Below are 14,439 nucleotides of genomic sequence, written 5' to 3'. Positions count from 1 at the left end.
TAACGTCGGGTTCTATTTCTTTGATGTTTATATCGTCTGCCTCTGTCAAAAGTTTCAATAGTTCTTTCAAAATTTCATGAGGTGCGATGACATATGAGTTCACTTTTACAGGGTTGTGCTCACCAAGTTTAACATTATACCTTAAAGCTTGACAAATCTTCTCCTGAGTTTGAAGTTTGTCTTTCAGTTGTTGGTAGTCGTTTCGAATATCTGCAACAGAACTTAAGTCTCTGCTAACTTCAGGGTATGTTGGTTGTTCTTTTACAGGAACTATTGTTATACCATCTTCGTCTTCGTATGGTTTCCCCACTTCAACATCTCTTTCTTTGACATTGACAACAACACTTTGACTGTTTGTTTGAGTTGGTGAATTTAACTTCACATCTGCCATCGCCATTAAACCTTTTGAAACACTTACGCTTCTATTTTTCGGAAATGACATTTTACTTAGAATAAAAAGATGGACGTATTTGAGTATCTCTTTGAATTGAAGCAAAACAAAGTTTACACACACAAACAATACAAGTTCATTGATAGAATAGTTCTTTATACAAACAATGGAAAATGTTATAGAATAGCAGTCTTTGCTGAACCAAAATATTTTCATAAAGCAAAGAAAGTTGGTATAACTGAAATGGTGAAAGTTCTTGAAGCAGACAAAAATATAACAACAAAACTGACCGATATTTCTAAAGGTAAGTTTTTAATACAATATTATATCAAAACTGGCGTACTGTCAATATTTGACGGAGAGAAGTCAGTTCAAGAACAACTTACTGACCTGCTGCCAAAATCTGCTCGATGGAAGCTGTCGTTATACCAATCTGAGGAGCCCCAGCAGGTTTCATCGAACGAATCTTCAAAAGAGCATCTTCCGTGAAAAGTGCTATTGGTTTTGTAAACTTCTTTGCTTTCAATTCATTTGGACCGTCTCTGTCACCAGTATATTGTATTTGAACTGTACCAACAGTTGAAATACCACCCATAAAGTCTTCTGAGTCAGCAAATGGAATGCCAAGCCAAAAGTTTGAACGGTCTCCATTTGTATATTGAGTGTTTTGAGCTCCTGTATGAGTCCATACTTTCACATATGGCATAATAGAACTTTGCATTTCAGGGTTAATGGTTGTTGTGAAGTTGTTGTTAAAGTTCATAGCATCTAATGTCAAGTTGTATGACCTCATATCCTCAACTGTAGAATATTCTTCTCTTGGATAATATTTGCCATCTATGTTTATATGGTATTTAATACCAGGGTTGTAGAAGCAAGAATAGTCATTTATAGTTCGTCTGAACAGTACAAACATAGTATCTGCATGTTTCATTGCAGTTGTTAAAGCAATATCTGTTCTTGCACCTGGGTCAGCACTTTGGTTTCCAACTTCACTGCAAAGTCTTTGACAGATATTTGGTGTATAGGGAACATAAGTGGAACTGCAATATATTTGCAGCTAAAGCATTTGAAATATCTGGGTCCAACATATAGACTGCAAGTCTGCTTTCTATTCTCTTGCATTCAAACTTTTCGCATGTGAATTAACTGGGTCCCAAGCAGTTCCAGCAGCATTGAAATAATAGTTTTACTTCAGTGCTGAGGTTTGAGAAACCAAAGTCTAAGTCAACTTTGTCTTTGCAAAATTCGGCGAATGACGTTTGATTTGCTCCCTTTACGTCTGTAAGAGTGAATGGGTCTTGTGTTGGTGCAATGACTAAGTTATTTTTGCTTGGAGTAAGTTCGATAGAAATTTTTCCTGCCCAGTTTGGCAAGTATCTTAAAAACCTGAAGATGAGGAAAGATGACAAAGGAACTCTAAGTTTCAATTTTACTTTGGTTACTGCTGCTGCAGTTTGTCCAGAAAGGTTAACATAAACTCCTGGAACGTTAGGGTCAAGTCTTCTTATTTTCTCAATAGTTGCATACTGGTCTGTTTGTTCTCTAGCTTGTGGTTGTACTGAGTTTCTTAAGCGAACCATTCATAGTTTGCCCATGTTACTGTTTGAACTAAGTCAGAGTTAGAATATATCTTATATCCCATGAAAACTTCTGGAGCATATTGGTATCCGACATAGAAAATTCCATTGCAACCTTTCTTGTCAGACAACTTGGCAGAAGGTTTTATTTCAATGTCTTGTTCCACGTATAAGAAAGAGTTGTCAATAGAAATTATATGAAACCTGTCGCAAGCAATATCTACTGTTGTTGAAGAACCTTCTCCAAACTCACCTACATTTCCATAAGAAACAGCAGTTGTATATTTCGTAAGTTCCAGGAACTATTTTGACCTTCTAATGGCATTGTCGCATTCGTTATACCATTCGGAAACATTTCCATTCATAGCATCCAAAACTGTTGGCGTTATATTCTGAGCGGCGTACATTTCATATGAGTAAAAATATAGAATAGTTGGATTTATATGTCATAATAGAACCCACGTGGACCAAGCTTTACTTTCTTCCTGACTGAGTTTTTAACTCTTCTTTTTCCTTCATTGCCCTCTGCTTGAAGTTGTTGCATCTTTGCATTATGTTCATCTAGTATGTTGCAAATTTCCCATGTCCTTTTTGCCTTTGGGCTCTGGTCGCCCATCTCAGGTAACCTATATCCTAGAAAGAGTTTGTCATAGTCTGTATTTGAGTCTTTGCGTATTGTTTGCATGACTCTTTCCTGAGTTTCTGGTTCAAGCTCTTCAAACAGAGCTTGTCCATATGGAATATAAGCTCGTTTCCAAATATATGTTTTTGTAGCCATTCTGGTTTTCTTTCCATGTTACCAACTATATCTTTTGTGAATGGGAAAGCTTTTACCCAATCTTTCAGTCTTGCGTCGTTTATTTCTGTAGTTGGTTTTATTTTGTCAAGGAACATGTTTTTCAATACTAACATTTCATTTGGTACTGTCCATTTGAGTTTTCTTAAATATTCATCCCTTCTCGGTTCATTGTCTGCAAAGTAAGTTTTTATGACATTTTGCAAACTTTCATTTGCAAGGTCATGTACAATAGGTTCTCTTCCTTCGCTCTCCCTAACTTTCTTTCTAAACTCTTCACCAAATATACCATCTCTATGGTTCTGTGTAGTTCTTTGAGATAAATGTTCTAGAACGTCAGGTGTTATATTTCCATCAGCCATGTTCATTTCATACTGGTCCAAAATATCTGCATGTTTTCATATCTTTCAATGGCATTAAAGCCGCGCTTAAAATACCAGCTATATCTGGTTCACCATTGACTTCCATTGCGTCTACAACTTCTTGGAATTGTGGTTGTAAGTTTATGAACCACCTATCTGGATTAGCTTTATGACCCCATCTCATTGTAGTTCCATCGTCTGCAGAGAAACAAAAGTAGGTTTGTTTCCATCTTGGTTAGGTTCTGAATGAACTTTAAACAATGTTTCATTTCTATATGTTTTCTTGAAATTTAACCTTTTATTTTCACCGAGTTCATCCGAAGATTGAACGTTAAATGCTCGTAAGTAAAAAGGGTTGTTGTATTTGTGTACATTTTCTTTCAGTGCTTCCATTCTATGCTGAATATTTTCATCTGGTGTTGGAGTTTTGTATGTCGGCAAACATTTTTCGATATTCTTCTACTATGTCAGCCGAATTTTTTTTAGACTCTTGGAAATATTCCATATTCTCCGCATACTCTTGTTGAGGGTCAAGATTTTTCGGCTGTTCCAAATCTTCATCTAGTTCTGTGAAGTTAGTTTCCAAAGGAGTGACTTGTTCGTTTCCTTCAGGCTCTTCTAGCTGTTGTTGCTGAACTATTTCTTCCATGTCTGGTTGTATCTGAACTTCTTCCTGTGGAGTTTCTTGTACCTCATCTGCTGGCATTTCATATATTCCGAGACCGTTTTCAACAATTTCCCTATCTACGTCATCCGCATTCATAAGCTTTTGTTCTTTCGTTCCGTCTCTATTTTTTACGCGTTTCATGACGAAAGTTGAATTGTCATTTAGCTCTGACATCAAATATCTCGGAGTAAATTCAGTCATGTCATTTGGATGATATGCTATTAAATCATATCCCTTAGCGAGCTTGTATTTTCCAGGTTTGAGATATATATCCGTTTTGGTGCTGAGCCATAAAGCTAAATAGGTTCGGGTCAGTATTTCCATCCTTGAACTTTCCAATAGCTTCTTTATATCTGTCACTAAAGTCAACAGTATCTGGGAAACCACACTCTTCTTTAAGCATTTTTAAGAATTCTTGGTTTCCTTGTTCTCTACTTCTTTTATGTCCTTGCTCTGGTTGTGGAGGTGGTTGTTGTGCAGGGTTTTGAACTGTTGGTTGCTGTGCTGGTTGTTGTTGTTGTTGTGCAGGGTTTTGAACTGTTGGTTGCTGTGCAGTGTTTTGAACTGTTGGTTGTGGTGCTGGATTTTGAACTGTTGGTTGCTGTGCTGGATTTTGAACTGTTGGTTTTGGTGCATGCCTGTGTCTGTGTCCATGTGACGATGTAAATGTTTTAGGTAGTCCTGGTGCAGGTGCTTCTCTTGGAGGGTTTGGTGGTATATAAGTTCCACCAGCTGGCACATATGTTCCATCTGCAGCGTAATGTCCTACCTGACTTTTCGTTTTTAAGAAAGCATTTACTAGGTCTGTTTTGGTCTGTTGTAACTCTTTTTCTTGACTTTTCACAACAGTTGCTCTAACGGCGTCATAGGCACTTTGAACTGCCTGTCTCGTTGCTGCATCTGTTATTTTCGTCATATTTTGTGCTACTTCTTTTAACTCGTTGTCGAAACCTTCAGACTTCAGTTTCTTTCCAGATGAGAAGTCGTTCACTTGTTTCACCTTACTATGAAGAGCTTCGAAGGCGTTCTTAAAGTCAGCATTCGTTAAAGCTTCATTTGAACTGTCTTCATCCGCTTGTATTTTTGTCCTTATTGACCCTATAAGCTGGGCTGCTTTAGCGTTGGCTTGGGCATCTAACCAGTCATTGTTAGCTTTTATATATTCTGCGCTTTTCATTGCCTTTTGCATAGCCGCGTCGTTATTTTTACTTTCTTGTGCTAAGTTTTCATACTGTACGGTTTGGTTTTGCAACTGTAAAAGTTTTTCTGCCTTTACATTTGCTTCAACTTCTTTTTATACTCATCGCTATCCATATATGTCTTCAGGGCTTTTTGTTTTATCTCTTCATCTTTCAGTATTTTATATTGAGTAGTATGGTTTTTCAAATTTATGACATCTTGTTCCATTTTTGCTACTTCTGCTGCTTTTTCTGACACTTTTTTCGCATATTCCTCTGTACTTAGTTCTTTCAGTTGTTCTTCTTTCTTCTTTTTCTCTACGTTTAACTCATTGAGTTTCTTTGTGTGTCTGTCATATTCTAGTTTCTTTTCGTTTTCACTTATTTGTTTCTGTATGTCTATGTTTGACTTTTTGACATCTGCTATTTGATTTTTGAGTGAACTCAAATTCATTTGACTTTGAGGGTTATATGCTGTTCCGTCTGCAGCTCCACCATAGCCTGCCATTTTCGCTAAAAGTGCCGCTCTTAAACCTCCACTCTGTGCACCAACAACTCGGTTTAAAAGCATAGGATTGCTTGACATTTGTTGCAACATAGTGGGGTCATTCAGCATTTGTTGTTGCAACTGTTGTTGTGGTGTCAGTCTTACTATTGGATGTTTCAATGCTCTCTTCCTCTTACGTATATTCTTACGTAGCTTACGTGGCATTTTAAGTGAAGTTAAAAAGCGGTTTTTGACAGATGTTTATATGACACTTTCTACCCTCTTGAATTTTCATGAACTTTCTTGTCTATGTTTTGTAAAGTTCTTCTTCGTAAAGACTTTGTAAAGACTTTCTCATGAACTTTCTTGTCAATTTCTTGTCAATGTTTTGTAAAGTTCTTCATCGTAAAGACTTTGTAAATGACCCAAAAATATATTTTAGGGTAGATGGTTAGACCTAACCTGTTTTCTAACCTCTTTTCTACCCTCGTGAATTTTCATGAACTTTCTTGTCTATGTTTTGTAAAGTTCTTCATCGTAAAGACTTTCTCATGAACTTTCTTGTCTATGTTTTGTAAAGTTCTTCATCGTAAAGACTTTGTAAAGACTTTCTCATGAACTTTCTTGTCTATGTTTTGTAAAGTTCTTCATCGTAAAGACTTTGTTGAGAAAGTTCATGAAAATTCAAGAGGGTAGAAATGAGGTTAGAAAACAGGTTAGATCTAACCATCTACCCTAAAATATATTTTTGCCTGATTTACACTCATTGACGATGAAGTTTTGTAATGTTCTTCATCGTAAAGACTTTGTTGAGACTTCCTCATGAACTTTCTTGTCTATGTTTTGTAAAGTTCTTCATCGTAAAGACTTTGTTGAGACTTCCTCATGAACTTTCTTGTCTATGTTTTGTAAAGTTCTTCATCGTAAAGACTTTGTCAAGAACTTTCTTGTCTATGTTTTGTAAAGACTTCTTCATCGTAAAGACTTTGTCAAGAACTTTCTTGTCTATGTTTTGTAAAGACTTCTTCGTAAAGACTTTGTAAAGACTTTCTCATGAACTTTCTTGTCTATGTTTTGTAAAGACTTTGTAAAGACTTTGTTGAGAGTTCATCGTAAAGACTTTGTAAAGACTTTGTTGAGAGTTCATCGTAAAGACTTTGTAAAGACTTCTTCGTAAAGACTTTGTAAAGACTTCTTCGTAAAGACTTTGTAAAGACTTTCTCATGAACTTTCTTGTCTATGTTTTGTAAAGTTCTTCTTCGTAAAGACTTTGTTGAGAGTTCATCGTAAAGACTTTGTAAAGTTCTTCTTCGTAAAGACTTTGTTGAGAGTTCCTCATGAACTTTCTTGTCTATGTTTTGTAAAGTTCTTCTTCGTAAAGACTTTCATTTTATACTAAACATCAACGGGGCTAGAAGGCACGAAGTGCCTGGAAGCCCCACTCCCTTTTTTTTTTTTTTTTTTTTTTTTTTTATTATAAAAAAGAAAAAATAAAGCACGTTAAAATTTTTCTTTCTTGATTTTTTACAAAATCTACTTAGAATTATGCAAAATATGACTAAATAATTATAAATTTCAAGTTAAATTTTAATTTTGATAAATAATTTAAATTTCAAAATATCAAGTTCAGTTCGACTATGTATGTAGTAATTCCTCAATAAAGTGCCAAAACCCTATTAAAATATATGAACATTTTCAACATTTTAATGTTTTTATTTAAAAATTTGATGGAATATGAGCTTCAAACAATTATTATGTAAATAAAAATAATTAAATATATGTATTTATTCGTATTACAACCGTAGTAAGTCGATTCTTCCTTTCTTCTACTGAGGTTTGAATTTGATTTCGAATTGTAAAGAGATTCAAAGGGAAAATACTAGCGGATAAAAACTACCTCCATGAAAGGGTCATAATGGAGTCAAGTTGTATTTTTTGATATTTTTTGCTTTTCGAGCCGAAATAGGTAGCCAAGATAATGCCTAAAAATAAGGTTCTAAATTCTGAAGTTTACATGATCCTCTCGTGTGCACCCTTAAACAAATTATTTCATATCGAAATAGTCAGGTTAAAGCATTTCTCTCTAATAGTTCAGACGCATATAAGCATATTAACTGTTTAACACATATTGTTCCAATGTTAGAGCTAATAATTTATTAAAATCAAAATTTAAATTTTCTTGAAATAATTATTTCGATATTTTTATTGTCTTAATTTAAGGGTTTCGTTTTGCTAAAATTGTCACTTTTATAGCATATTTGTTTTTGGATGTTTTGCGAAACCAAAAAAAACTATGATATACAATGTGTGTGTAAAGAAAATACTTTATTTACTAGTTAAAAAATCATTTGGTATTGATCAAGTTATTTTTTCTGGATAAGATATTATATGGATAATTGGATAGAAAATACAATTATATAATCTTGTACCTGGTTTAATTAAGCTAATTGTCATCAGAAACTTGTAATTTTTATGAAATTCAGATTTTCTTTTCATTACTGCTTTTCTTAATAGGTCAAGTTCTTATTTACGTTATAAAGTATGATATTTACAAATATCAAGTTATCGTGTTTTTTGAGAAATTATGAGAAACAAACAAAAATGAAAAAGATAGGAATAGCAATGAATAGTGATGTGGGTATAGAAAATGTAAGAGATATGAATGCAAAGCAATCAGTATTTAGGACATTGACCATAGATTTCGAAAAAAAAATGCTGCATATTGAGCGAAAACTATGATTATATTATAAGGCTGTCATTTAAAGCATAATGAAACTATTCCCTTTTCATTTTAATCGAATAAGATAGTAAAGATTTTTGAATTAGCTAGAAACTGATGAGATGTTTTCACAAATCAGATTTTTAATCTCTATAATGCATAATTCACTCAATATCTCAATTTTGATATTGCGAGATATTTTTGCTATCGGTTTCGCAATTTTGACACAATAGCAAGAGGGTTCTATAAGCATTATTATCAACGTAGAATCTGAATATCATATCAGAAAATGTCGCAAATCTGACATTTACCCGACCAAATAGCAAAAATAATTGAATACTTTTCGCAAAAACTTTAAAAATCGATAAAAATATGAAATATAGATATTAAAGAGACTTTTTATATAATATTCATAAAGATTTTCCAAAAATATGATACCGCAAAATTAAAAAAGTGACGTCTTGAGTGGAGTCAAAGGTCGAAATTGCTAGCTAAATGTTTTTTTAGCGAAATTGCGTATTGTACGTTTTTTTTCGCAAAACGAAACCCTTACTTAATTTTTTTGCTAATAAATAATAGCATTTTGATGCTTATTTAATTGATTTTTGACTTCAATAATTGACTGACCAAAAACTGTATTTTTGATTATTGAGGGGAGAATTATTACACTATATGAATATATCCCACATTCGATGAAAATAAATAATCTTGGCAACGTTTTTTTATTCAAATTGTGTAAGAGTTTGTTGTGTAATTTTCTAGACGCAATACGCATATTATCATAAGTGAGTATTTTTAATTAAGAATTATTCAGATTTATTGAAATATTCAATTTCAATAATTTTTCAAAGTTACTACTCAATATTCAAATCTCAACAAAATTTTAATTACTTTATTACTAGAAAAAGATTCTGGATATTTATTAGATATTCTTTTTTACATTTTTCGGATTTTGATTTTGAATCACATACAAAAATCATTTTATGAAAACTGCATTGTATTACTTATTTAATTCTTTTTTAAACAAAATTATGATCAAAAAACTAAATTCAATATGTGTATAGTTAAGTTAAATTTGAATTCAATGGATATAAGTAATACAACTATAGATAGTTATAAAATATCTGATTTGAGAGTATACAATCTGTCAACATAAAATTTGTCAATAGCTCGATTTGATTTTTTTTTCATGGGATACTCACATGTTAATGGAGTGCGTTCTTTCTTTTCAACATACACTTGGTACACATCAATCCTGTTTCTTGCTATCTACTTAGTTCTTAGAGAACCACATCATTTTACAGATCCTTGTCCCAGTGCCACGCGCCCTTTCAATTCCTCAAAGAATCCTACTTACTTTGTACACATAACTGATGTGCATATCAGTCACAAGCAGGGTCGCAACAACAGAAATTTCATGAATGCCCTTGAATTTTCAAAGAAATCAAAGACGAATACTCTTATTAACACAGGCGATCTCGTTGACAATTGGAAATTCCATGGCAAAGTAGTCAAAGAGTCATCACAAAATCTCCGCGATCAAGAAATTTATCAGAAACTTTCCAAAGATACAGGGCCATTGATTTCCTTATATGTTGACCAATCTGGAAATCATGATCTCTTTGATGTTTACTCCTTTGGAAGCAAAAAAATGCACTTCTTGAAATATTCAAATTATTATTTGAATCTTTCAAACATTACATACGAGAAATACCTTGTTTCCACAGTCACAGCTGAAGACTGCATCTTTGTCATCATCAATCCTCAATTATTCCCTCCGAGCCGAGCCCTCACTGATTTATTCGTTTATCCCAACCGTAAAAACCTCGATACCATTGAGAACGCGATTATAAATGCCTGCAAGACCAACCTCTCTGTTGTTGTTTTGAATCATTTCCCTATAGATCAATGGTTTTCGGTCAAATCTTCTCTCGGCCACTCTTTCAAAGACATGATTTCCATATACGATATATCAATAGCTCTCGATGGCCATACTCATCCAAGCATTTTCCATCCTCAGCATCATGGAACATCTCTCGAAGTTATTGGCAGTGATACGAAACAACACAATAACTTAGGAATTGTCACGATCGACAATGGCAACATCAACTACGCAGCATTCAAGTGCAACAATGATCCGAAAGCCGTTGTTACATACCCAATTTCTTACGATGTTGCTTCCCGACAGACAGTATTCAATAACCAGAAAATCGATATCAGAGTTTTAGCGTTTACTGAAGAGCCCGTTAAAATCTACGCCGACGGACATTTGATGGAGTTCGATAGACTTGTCAAACCAGGCGTTTCAGTGTACCATTACGAGAACACATTCCCATTTGGAATGAATACAATCGAATTTACGGGATATTTTGACAACAGATTGACTTTTTACGTAGGAGATATTTTGCCATCTCATTATGAGTTTTTAGGCAATCTCTACAACCTTTTCTTCAGTGTACATCCAATCTTTATCCTTCTAATGATCTCTTTCATTACAATTACGTTCCCAATTCCATTCGAATTAAAATATGAGAGGATAAAGAGGTTCGCACACGACAAACTCACATGGATATTTAATGGACATTCGACAGTCCTCCAGTTCATCCTTAATTGCACCATCTTCGGACCTTTAATCGTAAGATGGAGGTTTAATAGGATGCCTTTGTACGTGAGGGTCACAATGTTCCTAGTGATCTTCCTCCCTTACGTATGCCCTGTCGTTGTACAGACAATCGACGGACATTTGGGAATCCTGACAATTTACGGTTATTACAATGGAGGACACAACACTCCAACCATATGGGGACCGATTTTCTCACTCATACACATGTGGTTCGAGGTCGCTCCAATAACCATTTTCTCTTCAATGCTCGCATTGTCGAGTTATTGGACAAACTGGTTCATTTTGGATTTCATGTTCCTGTTTTTGGGTCTGACAGTTTGCTTCGGATTCACGTACTTCAAGCTTTCTGAGGCAACAAAGATCGTATTTTGGGCTTCAAATCCATTGTTCGTTCTTTGTCCAATTGCACTGCTTCTGATGCTTGTGATATGGAGAAGGATAGGAAAAAGACCTGATTTCTCCGATATTGTGGTTGATCATTCGACAAATGAAGATTTATTGACTTCTGAGGTTTGTCAAATCAACCCTTTAGTTAATTAACTTGTATAATGTTTTGATTTTCTTATATTATACCTATTGTTTTTCATAAATTTGGATTTTATATTTTTATTTCAAAAATTTTTTTTAGATTGTCATATTAATGTAACAATTCATCAATAAAACTAATCATCAATTTGGATTTTATATTTTTATTTCATAAATTTTTTAAGGGTGGCTTCCGACCAAATTGTCACTTTTTAGCCCAAGTGAGAAAATTTCGTAATTTATAACCAAGTTTTTTAAAATCTATATTTAATAAAGATTCTATTTTTCTTATTAAATTTCAAAAATGAGGGGGTTCGGAATCGTCCACAAATTGCCGAAAGGGTTTTTGCCAGTTTTGAATCCGCTTATTTTTATCGACCAAAATTATAATAAATATAATTTTCAATAAGTATTCTACCCAAATGATTCTTCAAAAAATTATTTTTCGGATTTTATTCCGTGAAAAAACGTTACAAAAAACGCCTATAAAATTTCGAATTTTCCCTAAAAAATTCAGTGCAGGTCGATTTAAGAGATTTTTCAAAAATAATCATATCAGTAGATAGGGTATAATATAGAGAAGCTTTATGAATAACTTAAAATACGGGAAACTCAATATTCAACGAGAAAAACGCTTAACGAATCTCACTTTTGGTGTAAACATCACAAAAAATTGAGAGGGCTTTCTGGTCGGAAGCCTCCCTTAATTCGTTGTTATGTTCAGTTTGGATGAACAACTGAAAAGAATGATAGACCAGATAAATGAAATCAATGTTCTTGATAGAAAAAAAGATGAAAACTTAAAGATGACATCAAAAATTTTAGGTTGATTAAAAAATTCTGCCGAATATCATTTCATTATGAAATCTCCATTTTCTGATGCAAAATTTCTTGAATGTAAGAACTTTAAGAAGTTTTTCAAGCCAAATGAAGAAGGGGAAGTCACAGGAAGAGTTTTACAATTACATTTAATTGAATATCCGATTGCGATCATTGATATTGACTTTCAGGGTCAAACTGAAAAGTACAAAGATGATTTCATTTCAAAGTTGATTCTAAAACTCCCAAAATATACAGTTGTGACACAATCTGCACATAAAGGACTTCATATCTATTGCAAGCATAATTTATATCTTAAAATGAATAGATATACCAAAATCATTAAAACAGACACATTTGATTTAGATTTTTTCATTGCAGGTATTCCCAACAAAAAATCTTACATTGTTTTCCCTCCGACTAGAGTAATTGACAGTAACACAGGGAAAGAACTACAATATAAATTCATTTTAAATGATTTCAGCGTTCCAGAATTGCCAGAAATTGAAATTATTGTTGATTGCATTGATGCTATTATAAATATGTCAAAATTCAGAGAATTTATGGACCTCAGACTAATCCAATTTTTCTTGATTAGTCTGAGCCTATTCCAATAAAGGCTCAGACTAATCCAATTTTTCTTGATTATTATTATCTTAAGAAGGTCGTTGAAGGAATTACGAATTTTGATATTGTTGATGGTGATGATGAACCAGATAAAACTGTTTCAGTTGGGTTTTTATTCAAATCAATTAATTCTTTCAAAAATGTCAAAAATATAACAGATTCTGACATTGACGAGTTCTACTCAATGATTATTGCAAATAATAAGTTTAATGATAGCATTGATATTAATAAAGTAAAAACCGAGTTTCAAGAATCGAAATCAACTTGGAACAATGCAATGAAGATTCTCAAACTCTTTAGAAAGGACTATTTCACTTCTGTCATCCTCCCTATTTCTAACAAAAGAGTGAAGAAAGAATAATTTTGAATAAAAATGAAAAAATGGTGATTGAAATGACTTGCTCTCAAATGCTAAAACAAATTGTTATGCATTTAAATAATGAACTTTCAGCTTCAATATGTAAAATTCAATTGTTATATTTGGAATATAATTGTGCTTTTCATGTGTGTGAAAGAATTCCATTTGAAATAAATATATGTATAACTATATCTTTTATTTTAGAAGTCAAATTTCTTGAAAAATTCAATCATTTGAAGAGTCTTCGCGTATTGCTTTGGAACCAATCCCTTTGAGTTGACGGCCATGATGTTTGCGCCGTTGTCTATCAAATACTCCGCGCAAGGAACGGAGTCAGCAAAAACAGCGCAGAAAAGCGGTGTTGCCCCATTTTGGTCAGGAATATTGACATTTGTGCCGTGTTCAACGAGTGTTTTGAGTGCTTCCAAGCGATCGTTGAACGCAGCATAGCTTGCGGCCGTACTTCCTGTGTCTGTCTGGATATTTACTTGCGCGCCTCTTTCAATCAGTAAATTGATGACATTAACGTGGCCACCTTCAGAAGCAAGCATAAGAGCGGTGCTTCCGATGTTTGTTTTCTTATCAATTTCGCATCCTTCGTTTAATAGAAAGCGAACACAGTCCAAATGGCCTTTCCATGCGGATAACATCAATGGGTTCATTCCATTTTCATCTGTTTCATTAAGGAAATCTTTATTGTTTGAGATGGCTCCCACAATTGTTCTTAAATCGCCTTCATTTGCTGCTCTGAGCAAATCACTAGGTGTGTATTGCTTGTCGACTGCTTCTAAAGCTTTTTGGCGATCAGATTCAATGAGCTTAGCAAAGATTCGATCTGAATCAGCTTTTAATGCTTCAATATATGAATTTTGTGGACCATTTGAAATCTTTTGAAGTATAGGAGATGATGATATTGTACCAATGATAGAAATTAAATCAGTAAATTCGCATTTTTCTTCGACATCAAGTTTTTCTAATAAAAGAATAGATTCTGATTTATATATTTGATATGCCTTTGACATGAGTTGCTTAGCTGTACTTGCTTTTAATGGTGAAGCTTTTTGAATGATACAATTCAAACTTTGAATTGAAATCTTATATAAATTGTCGTTTAAAACAATGTTGTCAATATCTTTAGCAATTTCTATGACTAAAGCATCGAAATTGGCTGGGTCCTCTGTTTTAAATTTCTCTAAATTTTGCAATTTTTCTTCCATCTGAGAATTAAAAGTGAAGAAACAATTATCGAATAAAATTCTTTTAGGGAACTAATTGCGTGAAATAAATTCCAGATATTGAGCTAAAAA

General features: G+C 33.5%; 5 protein-coding genes across 5 annotated transcripts, besides 5 other annotated features; 1 reads left to right on the top strand and 4 right to left on the bottom strand.

Moving 5' to 3' along the window:
- Positions 1 to 2,324: part of a mobile genetic element that runs on past the window's edge.
- TVAGG3_0660600 (protein of unknown function, DUF4106 family) lies at positions 774 to 1,325 on the bottom strand (the record flags this gene model as incomplete). Its single annotated transcript, XM_051242007.1, has 1 exon — positions 774 to 1,325. The coding sequence occupies one exon, from the start codon at positions 1,323 to 1,325 to the stop codon at positions 774 to 776; it is 552 nt and encodes a 183-aa protein (XP_051088594.1).
- An 86-nt stretch (positions 2,325 to 2,410) lies between the features above and the next one.
- Positions 2,411 to 2,749, bottom strand: TVAGG3_0660580 (protein of unknown function, DUF4106 family; the record flags this gene model as incomplete). The annotated part of the gene is made up of 1 exon (XM_051242006.1): positions 2,411 to 2,749. One exon carries the CDS (start codon positions 2,747 to 2,749, stop codon positions 2,411 to 2,413), a length of 339 nt encoding a protein of 112 aa, XP_051088593.1.
- Positions 2,411 to 3,129: a mobile genetic element.
- Positions 3,130 to 5,392: 2,263 nt separating this feature from the next.
- On the bottom strand, positions 5,393 to 5,686 carry TVAGG3_0660550 (protein of unknown function, DUF4106 family; the record flags this gene model as incomplete). Its single annotated transcript, XM_051242005.1, has 1 exon — positions 5,393 to 5,686. A coding segment is annotated over one exon (294 nt), but the record flags the coding sequence as incomplete, so codon positions are not given.
- Positions 5,687 to 6,932: 1,246 nt separating this feature from the next.
- Positions 6,933 to 7,495: a mobile genetic element.
- A 1,613-nt stretch (positions 7,496 to 9,108) lies between these two features.
- TVAGG3_0660530 (calcineurin-like phosphoesterase family) lies at positions 9,109 to 11,466 on the top strand (the record flags this gene model as incomplete). Its single annotated transcript, XM_001312510.2, has 1 exon — positions 9,370 to 11,343. The coding sequence occupies one exon, from the start codon at positions 9,370 to 9,372 to the stop codon at positions 11,341 to 11,343; it is 1,974 nt and encodes a 657-aa protein (XP_001312511.1).
- Positions 11,467 to 11,512: 46 nt separating this feature from the next.
- Positions 11,513 to 12,031: a mobile genetic element.
- Positions 12,032 to 12,263: 232 nt separating this feature from the next.
- Positions 12,264 to 13,117: a mobile genetic element.
- A 203-nt stretch (positions 13,118 to 13,320) lies between these two features.
- Positions 13,321 to 14,354, bottom strand: TVAGG3_0660500 (protein ubiquitination; the record flags this gene model as incomplete). The annotated part of the gene is made up of 1 exon (XM_001312511.1): positions 13,333 to 14,349. The coding sequence occupies one exon, from the start codon at positions 14,347 to 14,349 to the stop codon at positions 13,333 to 13,335; it is 1,017 nt and encodes a 338-aa protein (XP_001312512.1).
- Between the last annotated feature and the right edge of the window lie 85 nt (positions 14,355 to 14,439).

The sequence above is a fragment of the Trichomonas vaginalis genome, chromosome III (genome assembly GCF_026262505.1).
Source record: "Trichomonas vaginalis G3 chromosome III, whole genome shotgun sequence".
Lineage (NCBI taxonomy): Eukaryota > Parabasalia > Trichomonadida > Trichomonadidae > Trichomonas > Trichomonas vaginalis.
The sequence above is the reverse complement of the archived record's forward strand: the minus strand, read 5'-3'. Positions and strand labels throughout refer to the sequence as shown.